Source organism: Dendrobium catenatum, unplaced genomic scaffold (assembly GCF_001605985.2).
Source record: "Dendrobium catenatum unplaced genomic scaffold, ASM160598v2 fragScaff_scaffold_672, whole genome shotgun sequence".
Lineage (NCBI taxonomy): Eukaryota > Viridiplantae > Streptophyta > Magnoliopsida > Asparagales > Orchidaceae > Dendrobium > Dendrobium catenatum.
In genome coordinates, this window is record NW_021319134.1 from 265,254 (window position 1) to 279,327 (window position 14,074).

Genomic DNA, 14,074 nt, shown 5'->3' on the forward strand with positions numbered 1-14,074 from the left:
AGAAGCGGCGGCCACGTTTGTTGTCAGAGGAGCAAGTTAGGATGAGGGGGAGTGATCAGAGCAGTCCGGGTCCGCAATTTTGTAGAAAGAGCTGGGGAAGCAAGAGAGCCAATTGTCATTAACTAGGACACGGTCTAGTTTAATGTGAATTGGATTTTGAGGCTGCTGGTTATGCCAAGTAAAATAATGCCCGACAGAGGAAAGGTCATAAAGCCCTGCATTGAAAACCATATTATTGAAATCTCCCATCTTAGAGACAGTCAAAGGAGTGCCTCCAATTTTTTCTTCCAGCTCACGGCAGCAATTAAAATCCCCCAATATAGCCCAAGGGGAGTTAATAGATCCAGCCAACTTTTGAATATCATTCCATAAAGATTGCCTCTCAGAATAAGAATTACTAGCATAGACAGCAGTAACTGAACAGGTAGCATTAGCATTAGTGGTGATAGTGCCATGGATGAGTTGATTAGTCACAAAAAGAGGTGCAAAGTTTAATGCACCCATGTTCCACTTAACCCAAATACGGCCCGGGTTGGAAACCTGAAAATTGTCACAATTACCTTCTATAGGGAAAATTTGGTGATTGGCCAAGAACCAGTCATTATGGAGATTATTAGGAGTTATTTTAGCTTCAAGGATAAAAAGAAGGTCAAGATTGTGGGATTGAACAAGATTTTTGCAGCTTTTGACTTTGACAGGGTTATTAAACCCTCTAATATTCCATGCTGCAAAATTGGGAAGGGTCATTGGGTTTTGTTGTTGGAGTTAGAAGCTTTTTTCCCGGTCTTGCCTCTAGTTTGTTTTTGATTTTGATTGCTAGTATGTTGGGCTTTTGGAGTATTGGATGTAGAGCTGTTGGTATCATTAAAAGTTGAGGGAATATTAGGTTGATGGTGTCGGGGAGATGTGTGGGGTGGGCTGTTGTGATTGAGGATGAGATTGGTATTTTCAGAAATGGCATTGACCGTGTTACTGAGGTTTAGGCCTTGTATAGAACTTTGAGGTTGAATCTCATCAGATTTATCTAGGTCGGTTAGTGTTTGGAATTTATTGGATGTGTTTATAGGTGGGGGGTCTTTGGTTTTAAAAGAGGGTTCGGGATTTTCCTGCACTTCGCCAGAGGGTGAGTTCAGGTTTGGGAGTATTGGGCCAACAATATTATTGTTAGTGAGAATTTGAGTGGGTATGAGAGTGGTGACCGAGCTGTTCACCTTGAGAGGCTGTGTGGGTTTTGGAATATTGAGTCTGGGCGGTGGAGATGGTCGAGGTTTCCTACTGGAACTGCGTCCCCTGGGCTGGGTGTTGACAGTAGATTTCAAAATGGGGTCTTTAGGGCAGAGAGTAGGGGGGTGCATGATAGAACCGCACTGTGAACAATGTTCAGGTTTCCAGTCATAAGCCACACGAAGCGGAGTGACTTTGCCATCAACAGAGTAGTAGATTTCTTCAGGCAAAGGGGAAGAGCTAGTAACTTGCACACATACACGCGCGAATGTGAGACGAGTTTTTGCCGCTGTAAGAGCATCTACTGCTATGGGAATACCAATGCAACTAGCAAGTTTAGAAATACCTTCTGGTGTCCAAAGAGATAGCGGCAAGTTTAAGATTTTAACCCAGAGAGGTATGGAGGGGAACTCCTCGCGCTTAGGAACAAAATCAGGACTCCATTTCTGCAAAATGAACGGTTTCCCGAAGAAAAACCAGGGGCCCCCTGTCCATGCATGCTCATAGTCTTCAAGAGCAGTAAACTTGAGCAAGAAGAAACCATCGTCCATGGTAAGAAGGGAAAGTTCTCCTTTGAGCTGCCATGTCTTTTTGATCGTCGCTAGCAGGGCTTCGTAGAAGGGGCGCTTCCCGATAGAGTATCCTACCAGCGATAAAGCCCATTCTGGAGCTCCAGCGACAAATTGGTCAGTGGTGAAGTTGGCGGTAAAATTGTTGGTTGGGACGAAAGAAAGCGAGTGGGAAAAATTGGTGGAGACTTGGGGTGTGGTGGTGAGAAGGTTCTTCCAGAGAGGAAGAACAGCAGCGCGGGTGGGCGATGAAGAAGCGGGAGGTGGAAGCGGCAAGGAAGCAGCAGCAGCCATAGGGGAGAAGTCCCCCGGCCGGAGAGGGCGGCGCAAAGAAAGCAAACTAGGGTACAGAAAGTTCATGCAGTGTAAGCTGCGATAACAAATGGCACTTGCCGCAGAAACTTGTCTCAGGAGATAATTATTCTTAGTACTATGGCAAGTCTTTTTTATTTTTTAATCAAAGTTCCGCTGAATTGGTTCTTCTGCTGGGGGGATGGGATTATTACATGTAGAGTCCGGATGGGAGAACCGTTTGAATTTTATGAGAAAACACAGTAAATATACTGTTTTATTTTTTGGTGTGTATTTGTTGTGTACATTCACAAAATCCAGACAATTCTCCCATCCGGACTCCGTACGTAATATTCAGTAAATATACAAAAAACTTGCCTCAACAGATAATTATTCTTAGTACTATTGCAAGTCTTATTTATTTTTTAATCAAAGTTACTTTAAATTAGTTCTTCTGTTGGACAGATTATTATGTGCAGTCCAGATGAGAGAATCGTCCGGATTCTGTGAGGGTGCACAACAAATATATAGATTTAGATATATACTCGTTGATATCAGATAATTGATATGATAACCTGTGTGTATTCTTACGATTCATGTGGTCCACTGATAGGAGTCAGTGGATGGGAGTCATAAGAAATATGGGATTGATGGAGTTATAAGGAGTTGGGGCTACTAATTCACATGATTCAATGGGAATTATAAGAAGTTAATTGAGTGGGAGTCATAAGGAACGATTGATCGTGAGTCATAAGAGCAAGAGCAAGAGCAAGAGCAAGATATCATCATCTGAACATTTGATAGAGTATTGATTAATGACTATTAATACAACCCATAACAATATCCCTGTCTCAGAGCAATTTATATCACATTTTTTGGACTCTAAAAGAACTTTAAAAGATTTTGGCCCCTTATGAATATCTTTTTGTGCTTATAACACCAAAGCATATCACATATTTCTGTCTCAAACAGAATTTTTAAGGATTCTGATCCCTTGTAGCTCTCAGCAATTCCCTCCCATAGATAGAATCTCAGAGGATTCTGGTCCTCTTATAACTCGCAGCATATATTATTTAATCATATATATAAAATTACATTATAACAGGTAAAGAGTAATTGTGCATGTGTTAGAATTGCATATTGTTGTATAACGGTAAACAACAGAAAATCCTACTAGGCAAAAAATGCACATTTTTTGAAAATTACTAAATTATTAGAGATTGTGTAAAATGATGTTTTAAGACTTTTGTTATACGAAATAATTATTTTTCAATATCTATATAATTTCCTATTCAATAAAAACCCCTATTGTAAAATTTTCAGAAATTACATGCAATGCGGATTGTTGAGCACTCGAGTGGACAAGTTGAGGAGTGCGTACTATGGAATGTTGAGCACTTAAGCAGAGTAGCGGATTGAGGAATGTGTGATGTGGGTAGGTGTAGCTTCCGGGTCAATCGAGTTGGCTCCGGGCTTCCAAGTCAATCATGAAATAGCCCAAACTCTTAACTATCAAGATATTATTCGCTTTGACCTAAGAGCCTCACGGCTTTGTCTTGTTAGTGTAACTTCTTAGTATGTCACTCATATTAGAATTGCTCCGAGATGAACATGCTTAACAGTGGAGTTTTTTGATGAATTTTCAACCATTACACCAAAAGGCATTTCTATGTTTAAGAGTTTACCTTTTTTTTTACTTAAGTGATTTTATAAGCTCTCCCACTTAAGTAACTGACATCATCATCAGCATCTTTATTCCATAATCATCCACCTGATATATATGATTCTAGAGGTGGCCCTTACAAGTTCAAGTGGTGGATCCTGTAACACTTGTCCCACACAAGGTTCAAGAGGTGGCTCCCATGACGTGACACTTTATATTGTATGATATTATTTCCCATCTTCCGACTGATGTATGGCTCTGATATTATTTGTAATAGCTTAAACTCTTAACTATCGAGATATTGTTTGCTTTGGCCTAAGAGCCTCACGGCTTTGTCCTGTTGGTGTAACTTCTCAGTAGGTCACTTATCCCAGAATTGTTTCGAAATGAGCACGTTTAAGTGCATAGTTTATTAATAAAATTCCAACCATTATACCAAAAGGCGCCTCGATGCTTAAGAGTTTAGCTTGTTTATACTTAAGGGGTTTCACAATCTGAACCTGACCCGTCCGACAAACAGGTGGACCCGAACCCATATTTTTTTAGCTGGGTTTGGGTCGGGTCAAATATTGACACCCCTAGCTTTGGGAAATTGATGGTTCCAAGTCCTTGTTCAAAAAAAGTCCTTGTTCTCACGCTCTCCCTCCATAACTAATCAATAAAGTTTCTCAGGAACTCACTTGGCTCCTATCTCCATAAGAAATCCTATGCATTCTTTTTAGGCTTGTAAGTGCTCACAAATTATGTAATAACCTTTTGAACTCGATAAAAGGATGTAAGGACTTCTAGTGGTATGCGTGAGAACCATCAGAGAACAAACTCCTTGAAAGTGGTGAATAATAACTAACACTTTGATGCTTCATCAATATCCATCAATGAGGTTGTATCAAAGTATTTCATGTAGTCGACGTGATCTGATATTCCTTAGTATGACTCTACATGGGCCATCTTAAACCTTACCAGGATCTCATTTCAGCTATCTCCCCAGAAAACACATTGGTTAGTTGCAGTTCCCTCCTTACCGACTTCGGTGGGGGAGTGGATTATTCATTGTTAGTGTGGTAGTGGATCTCATTTGCAATATGTGTCAAAGTCAGTTCCCTAGTGCTAGATCACCCTCTTCAGATCATCAATTCCAAGGATCCTTCTAGTTTGTTTTCTCTTGGAGGCTTGGAGCCTCCCTATGGACCACTTTAATGCTTCAAAGAGCATTCTTATGAATCTTTACTCCATCTCCATGAAATTATGATAGACAGTAAAATCTTGGTTCTCCATATTATTCTACGCTTCCTGATCCAATTGCCCTGCTTCATATAATGACTGATTTTAGTCACTAGAATCAATCCACACTTGCCACATCTTAAAGTATGTTTGACACAAATTTCTTTTTAGGCAGACATGGAAAGCAAAGCAGGATGAATGAACAAGGAGAAGAGCTCTAGAATCAACTACTATCTATGAGCATTGCTAGGAAAATATGGTAAATAATTCGCAATCATTCAGGGTTAATTATGAAGTATAAATTAGGGGGAACTCTTGATTTGAAGAAGTTGCTTGATTTGTTTATTTGATTATTTAATGCATTAATCTACAATGCCTTGAATGTATGATTTATTTAATTTATCCTAAATCTTGGATTTGTGGAGCACCGTATTTTGGAGTGAGAAGGATCAACACATGATTGAAAAACTAGGTTGCTTGGGATCTGTTTGATAGGAAACTCTTTATTAAGTAATTGATAAGTACCCACCGATGTTTAGCTTGGTTGGTGGGCGTGCTCGGTTGGGAACCCCCCATCCTGAGTTCGATTTTCTCAAGCGGCAGTTGCCCCTTTAGGGGGGACCCAATAAATGCTGGCCACGAGTAGCAAGGGTGTGGGTTGCTCATCTAGGTCAGCCGAGGAGACTAATTGACATCGCCAAGCGCGTCACAAGCTGACGTGGCAGCGGGCCGATACTTCCCCGTTCCCAAAACAAAAAAGTAATTGATAAGCATATTATTATTTGTTTTGAGCATTTTTCTTGATATTTATTTGTATTCTATAATTATAAAATATAAAATATAGACTATATTATATTTATTCATAGTATTTTATGTGATCATTGTGATATGATGTGATTACTAGCTTTGCCATTTTTACTTGTATATTATTTTAATTATTGAGACATACATTTTGTTTTCATAAATCATGAAATATGTTAATTTATAATTGAGTTTGATCATGCTAGAATCTTCATTAAAATTTGTATTGTAATAACAAATGTTTATAATTTATGCTTGTATTTATGATGAATTTATTATCATTAAAATTTTCATATTTTAAAATTAATTTACAACTCTTTGATATTGTTATTGGGAAAGTGGTTGGTGGCTGTAATCGGTGAGCATAAATAGAGTAAAATAGTTACTAAAAAAGGTTATTTAAAAGGCCCACTCAGGTCTTGAAAAATAATGAAAATACCAAACGTACCATTGATAATTTTTTGATGTGTTATCATATCTCACAATAAATAAAACAGAACATCATATTCTACAAAGCCGGCTCTATGTACATATTTTATTTGAGCTATTGGAATCTTAAAAAAAAAAAAACTAGTGAGGAAACACTGTTTTACAGTAGATATTATTATGTGCGGAGTCCGAATATAGAGAAATTTTCGATTTTGTGACTATGAATAGTAAAACAGTAGTAAAAACACAGCATTGAATAGTAAAAACGAAATTGTAAACAATAATTATGCTTTTACTGTTCACAGTTACAAAATCAAACGGTTCTGTGTTCTAATGTTGGGTTTTCCCCTTATTTGAAAGGGGTTATATATATCAATTAAATCAAATTCATATATATCACATATGAAAAACTTGAATCCAGCTAATCAAAGCTCTCTTGATTGATAGTCAAAACTTTCTACCAACATATCAAAATGAGATACATAAATAGGCTGCATCGAAAATAAGGCTCCTATTCTCTTTTTTCCTGTGATTTTATTACATATAATATAATTTTGTGTGCTCATTTTAAAATTTTATAACAAAGAGTATAATTTCATATTATATATTTCTATGATTATACAAGATTAAGAAGGCTGGATAAAAATCTTTTAGAAGTAATTTTGAGGTTAATATGATTTTTTTATAAAGATGATCATTCAATTGTTAGCATTATAAATATTATAAATATATTTTTTTAAAAAATAGCTAAATATATTTTAGCTCTTATTTAATTACAAGAAAATAAATTTTCATCATAATTTTTATAAATAATAAAAAATAAAAGAAAATAATACTCAAAAGTCAAAAAGCCACGCAAACGGCCCGCAGTGCCAGTGGCCGCAAATCCCTCTCTGTCGCTCGCGCTATCTTTTGCACGGTAGCCTACCCGCCAACTCAAAGCCATCGCGACGTTACATTGCCAGCTTAACCAGTCAATAACGTTTCACTTCAAGTCGCATATGGCCGGTACTCTCTAGCTGTGTCTCTATGCCTCATATTGCTCCTCGTCAATCCATTATGAAACTTCTGATACTGACCGGTGCTGTTTTGTAGTTTGCGAATCACAGGCGCCCCATCGTTGATCACTTGAAGTCGGGCATCGGAGAAACTGAGGAAAAGTAACGTATGATTTCAGTCATATTCCTAATTTTGTGTGCTTCTATCTCCTTATCAAGTCATCATCTTCGATTTCGCAGAAACCCTAGATTCTATTGACCCGTGATATTCTTTTGTTTACCAAATTCTAACTTCTAAATTCATCAGATCTGAAATTTAGTTTGGCGATTGTTTATTATATACTTTTGTCTTATTGATTGTCGTTCCTGAAAAAAACAAAATCATAAGACGTTCTAGAAAGTAGGTTCGAGAATGACCGTTGATTTACATAATAGCAATCTTTAATAGCGGAATAATCAAATATATGCACCAAAGATTCGTGCTTAAGCAATCTGAACTGTTTAAAAAAATAGATTACCCAAAACTTGACTGAGTATGCCATGCCAACCCAACTCAACTGCATCACTAGCATAGGTAGGGAAAGTCAATCGATTCAACGGGCCATGCCAAGCTTGGGCATAGAAAATATCTATACCGACCCGATATGACTCGACCAAAACATTTTTTTGATCTACTATCATCTTTAGTTTTTGTGTAATAATACAAAACTACTTGACCATTACAGGTCAGCGATTTTTCTTGTATGATTATGCAAGCTTTTTATATGGTCATTATTATGTGTTTGCATATTGAACTGATTTGATAAAATAAAATTTGATATGAATAGTCAACATAATTAAGGGGGAGTAGGGACTGTTTATGGAGAAATTATTATGTGCGGAGTCTGGACGATATGAACTGTTTGAACATGTGAGTGTACACACAGTTTACAACTTTGTAGACAGTGTGTATCAATATTTTGTGCACACTGTGTACACTCAGTCTGGATGGTTTTTCCCTTCCGGACTCTGCACATAATAATTTCTTCTATTTATGTCATTGTTTTGGCATAAACTAATAGATGCTGGTGCTGTCAAATCAATCTCTATCAGTCTGGCCAACTCCACCAACGCAGAAAGCTTCTGAATCCATAGAGGAACTAGCAAATGTCTGAGCTCTTTGTTCAACCCTTGCAGAAACCTATCAAAGTTTAAATTGTGCAATTGGGTATTAAGGCATTTTCCGTTCATGAGGCAAGTCGTAAGCCTCAATGCGTTTTGAGGCGTAAGCCTCAAAATCTAGTAATTGCATGAAATGAAAATAAAAGTTAAAAGTGATTTTTTATATAATACCAAAATAATATGCTAAAGAATGACATGTTAGCTTTTTATTGAACTATTAAGTAACAAATTGACATTCATATAAAAAAAATTGCACATGTTGTAAAGTGACAAGTGATAAATTGCATGAAATATAATTAAAATCCAAGAAAAAAATAACATAAAATGTAAAAAATCATACAAGTATCATATAACATCAAGTTTAACTTAAAATTTTTTCTTTCTCACTTACTCATCCACGATTAATTCTTAAAAAAAGCTAAAATAGTTGTCAACAACTCAAAAATCATCTGTTGTGTCATCAATGAGGTGGTTTTTTATTGGAGTCATCATAAAAAAATTGGTTTTTTTATCTTTCTCATCCTGTGGAATCCAAGCTTCCTCAATTTGCTTCTTCATCATTTATTTCAGTCATTTTTGTCTTAAATAAATATTTATCATCAATCTAATGGTGAGAGTAATAATCCTAAATTTTTAGAGGAGGTGGTGGTGGTGTGTGGCCTTCAAGTGATCCCCGACGGTTGCTACGATAGTGGTGGCTAAGACAAAGGTGATAGGCTAGAGGCCGAGGAAGTTGAGAGGAGTTGTTTTTGCTCGGAGGTGCATTAAGGCATGATTTGTTTGGGGCTTTAGTTAAGGATTTAGGTAAGTTTTAATAAAAAATATATAAGTAGGGTGAGGCGTAGAGGCGAGGTGCTTCTCCAGGCAGGCCTCAGTTAAGTTGAGGCGCAAGCCTCATAAAAAGGTTTGAGGCGTAAGCCTCAAGGCGTTTTTCAGTGGAATTGTGCAGAGGCGAGCCTCATATTAGTCCTCTAAAATTTTAAACAATGAACACTTTTCCTTAGCAGTAGGGATCAAGTGAGAAGCATACCTAGAAAGGGCAGTAAACTTGGCTACATACTGCATCACTATCTTGCACTCCTGCTCCAATTTCATAAATGCTTCCTACATTTGTCATTGGGCTGATGGAGGTACAAACTACATCCTGAACACTATAGTGAACTCATCCTAAGTGATCTCAACATTAGTCCTCTGAAATTTCTCTCTGTACTATCCAATCCGCTATCTCTCTTCCTCTCCTCCAAACAGGAACATAGCTAATGGTACCTTCCAGCTCTCCAGACACTACATGATGTCAATAATTTTCTCTATCCTCAGTAACCAATCTTCTGCTGCCTGAGGTTCTACAACTCTTTTGAACAACAGAGCTTTTAGCTTATGAAATATTTACAAATGTTTACCTCCCTCTTTTCTTTTTGCTTCCAGCTGACTTACTTTGTGTATCCCTCATTACTTGTGCTATAACATTAGCCAACTGCATCACACTATCTGATGGCACTAGAGTTGCATTGTATTGCTCATTGGCTATATTTGACTAGTGGATCCATTTTGATTGTTTACATGCTCGATTCGATATGATCTGAATAATACACATATATAATTAACTATGTATGCAAAATAATACACCCTAAACTATATATTTTATTCATTCTTCCCAACTCAATCAATTCTTACAGCTCTGGTAACAATCAATTCTTTCAATAATTATGCTATGATATCAATTGTAATGCCCCAAAATTTAAATTGGAAGAATTATTCTTTTAATAAATAACAATCAGAGCTATCTAATTTATTTATCAGAAATAAACAACGAAAATATATTTTATAATTCAAAACATCAACGTACATATTTGTATTCATTCCCAAAAATTATATACAAAACTCATGATCCATACAATCATCACATATCTATCTTGTCAGGAGTATAAAAGAATAGTTAAAGCAAAAAGAAACAAAACATGAGGAATCCGAGTCAATCTCACACTTCTGATTTTCTACTTGACATGAAATCATTTAATCATGTATAGTGAGCTAAAATACCTAGCAGGTCACCAAAATTTATAACTGATTTTAAAGCACGAAAAATGAACAATATGCATGTTAACAATCAAATCATAGTAGATACATTCATATGATCATTGAATCAGTGCATAAATAATAAAATTTACATGCAGTAGTAGTAGAATCTATAAACAATAAAATACTATGGTACGAAAGCTAGTAAAATAATAAATCAGTATGAGTGAAAAATCTATAAAACAATCATTGTATCCGTAATATCAATTAGTACAGAAATTAGATAAAGCATAAAATCAAAACATTAGTAAGGATTGTTGAAATAAATTCAATGTAGTAAAATCATATAAAAATGTACACTTGCTATCCACTTATTCTATATGAGTATTAAATCAATTTTTTAATCATATACTCAATATGTCTTGTATATCATGTGCTCAATGAATATAATTAAGAAAGTGATAAAAAAAAATTAAGAAAGTGTTAAAATGTCCTAATGGTAGACAAAAAAATCATACTGAGCAAACATTCACATTTTCAAAATTTAACTAAATTACCAAATATTGCATAAAATAACATTTTGAAGCTTTTGTTGAACTAAAACACTATTTTTAGATGTTAAAATAAATTTCTAAGTAGGCAAAAAATAATTGTATTTTCAACATTACCCGGTGAAAAATCTTAAATACTCAAAACATTCATAATCTTAATCTCTATAATATATAAAAAGTTACACAATGAAAGTTTTACCAATATAAAATTATTCTTATTTTTCATTATTGGAAATAAAAATTTGATCAGAAAAAATATCAAAAACACAAAATTCTTGAAATTAGAAATTGTGTAAAGTTTCCATAGAACGAGATGAATAAATCATCCAATAGGTTTGATTGACGAAAATTGCTCAACAACCTAGAAATCTTAGATTTCCTTTTCTCTCTCATCACATTTTCTCTCAAATTACTTAGGGTGCTCTCTGTTAACCGATTTGAGAAAATTCAATTGGCTTTAAGATATTTTAAATAATGGAATAAGATATTTGTATTAAAATAATAATATAGAAATATATAATTATAAAATTTATATAAATTCTTTTGGGCCTAAAAAATTATAGATAAATATCCATAAATTAAATCATTTTATTTATAAAATATTGATAAAATCATTTTGCAAAATAGACACTTGACGGTCTCAAAATTCTCACTTTGTACCGACATGTGTCAATTTCTTAAGGATTTTCACCAGTGCAAAAAAATTACAAAAAAAAAAATTCGTGTAATTAAAGCACTATAATATCAATGCTATGGTGAAGATGATTTGTGATTTGAACTTATATTGACTCCAAAAAAATATTTGACAAAGTTAACATATGGGGTATTACAACTTTTTGCCGCGGAATGTTGACCATTAAAATAGAAGCTTTAACTAAGTTAAGTGTTACAGAGATGAGGATGCTCAAGTGGATGAGTGGCTTTACTCTTAGAAACAAAATGCGAATAGTTCCAATGGCAAATAAGATTAGAGAGAGTTGCCTTAGATGGTTTGGTCACATAAGACATCGGCTTTCTAATGGCCCGATTAGGAGAGTAGATGAATTAGATTTGACTTATGTTAAGAAAACTAGAGGTATACTCAAAAGGTTTGGTTAGAAAGTGTTAAAAATGATCTTTTTTTATTAGATTTAAATAATAATTTGACTTTTAGCAGGACACAATGGAGAAAAAGGATTGATGTAGCCAACCCTACGTAGTGGGATAAAAGCTTGATGTTATTATTGTTGTTGTATACAGTTATGATCTTTGTCTTGGTATCTTGGGCTAACACGTCTGTCGGACCTTGCTCCTATAACTTACACCGCTATGTGGAGCTAGTTGTATAAGGTAGCTGTGTAGATTATATCGCACCGTCTACTCATCATAGCTAGTTGGATAGGGTGGCTGTTAATCTGGGCGTATACAATGAAGCCCTTGATACCTAATTACAGCCCAATCGGTTGCATTTACTTGCATCAATTTTGTGGAGACAATGAACTATAAAGTAACTGAAGTTCACTAACTTTAAATAAATCAGGCATTTAAAAAAAATTATATTTGACGTAGAAACACTTTATTTTACATCAAGCTTGAACCAAACATAAAATTTCATCATTGTTTTGATAGCTTGACTAAATTTCATTGATTTGGGCGATATCTTGATATCAACTAGAGAAATTAAGATCTTAGTTATTTATTCATTCTTAAAAAAATTTAGCAAACTGATTTTTCTTATACCTGATTGCAGCATAACATTGCGTTTGTTCTGCGTTTCTTTTATTTATTTATTTATTTTCCTTTGCAGTCTAAGTGTATACTTAACCATGGCTTCCAAAAGCGAGAGCAGAGATTGCTTCGGCTGGGCAGCAAGAGATACATCTGGTGTTCTTTCACCTTACAAATTTAATAGAAGGTTTAAATAGATAATGTTTTTCATTTTTATGTAAGTTTTTCTTTTAATGACCCAAGGAAAAAACTTTTTAAGTTTGTGGATGGACTCCTTGTGAGAAGCACTAATATTAATGTGATGCCAAATTATTGGATGAAGCATTTAGATGGTAAATGAATGAGTTTAGTTGTAGAGAGCGAGAGAACCAGAAAGGACATGAGAGCCAAGAGAGTGAGACAAGAAAGGTATATCTGGAGGAGAGAGGGATATGAGGTAGGGTGGATGCTAAGATCAGACATAAATAAATGCGTGTGAGAGAAGATATGGATTAGTGAGAGAGCAGTCCAAGAAGGATCTTGAGAAGCCAAATTGAAGTCATTATTTAATCACTCCTCTCCATCTTTTAAACTAGTTTAGGACCTTTATTTTTATAAAATGAGATCCTTAGTGCCCAAATAGCAGAAGTGAAAGAAATATCAATACAATCCAGACTGAAAATTATAATGCTGAAGTAAGGAACAATGACAATAAAGCACATGAGGTGAAGAACGTAATAACCAAGACAAATGATATGAACAATTACTAACTTTCATGTGAAATACTAAGGTAAGCCAAGCAGATTGCATTGAGAGTTGGATAGCAATTTTGACTGGCTAATTTTTTGTATTTGTGTTGGGCAAACCTCTACAGGTTCATTTTTATTTTTATTCTGTTTGTGCGTTTTACCTTTAGCCCCACACTTCTACCTGCATCACCGAAAAAACAAAAGAAAATAAACCCTCCAAAAATTTCTTCTTAAACATGGATGTAATGTTTCTTGATGATTTTATGCCTATCAATTCATATATAATTAGTGGAAATTATGCTCAAATTTTGGTGTGGGATTGTCGCTTTTTTAGTGGATTTGGGATTTCCTTCTATATTTAGAATTCCCTTTATATGTTGTGCAATATACTCATTATTGTAAAACGCATATTGTTGTGGCTTCGTTTGTTTTTTTGGTGCTTTTGTAAAAGACAGTTGTAAAAAACATTAGTTCAGAAAATGGAGTTTTCTAACGGAGAAGCATATATAAAAAGCTTTCTCAAAATTATAGAAAAATGAAAAAAAAGAGTTATTGGGAACGTGATTTGACGAACAAAAAAAAAAATTCCGTTTGAAAACGGAAAAGGCAAAAAAACACTCAAACAAACAAAGCCTGAGATTTGATTTGAGTTGTTTAAGCTAAGGGAACATCTTGAGAATCATGTAATCAATTTTGAGCCATTTTTTAGATTTTT

General features: G+C 35.0%; 1 protein-coding gene across 2 annotated transcripts in view; it reads left to right on the forward strand.

The window, feature by feature from the left end:
* Nucleotides 1-7,054: 7,054 nt before the first annotated feature.
* LOC110100949 (probable cinnamyl alcohol dehydrogenase 1) overlaps nucleotides 7,055-14,074 on the forward strand; it is a 39,947-nt gene continuing 32,927 nt past the window's right edge. The window contains exons 1-3 of one of the 2 annotated variants that reach the window (XM_020828675.2): nucleotides 7,055-7,206; nucleotides 7,294-7,363; nucleotides 12,711-12,818. In XM_020828675.2, coding sequence (XP_020684334.1) covers nucleotides 12,730-12,818 — 89 coding nt within the window. In that variant the 5' untranslated portion in view covers nucleotides 7,055-7,206; nucleotides 7,294-7,363; nucleotides 12,711-12,729. The remainder of the gene's footprint in view (nucleotides 7,207-7,293; nucleotides 7,364-12,710; nucleotides 12,819-14,074) is intronic. The other variant, XM_020828676.2, reaches the window with a different exon arrangement.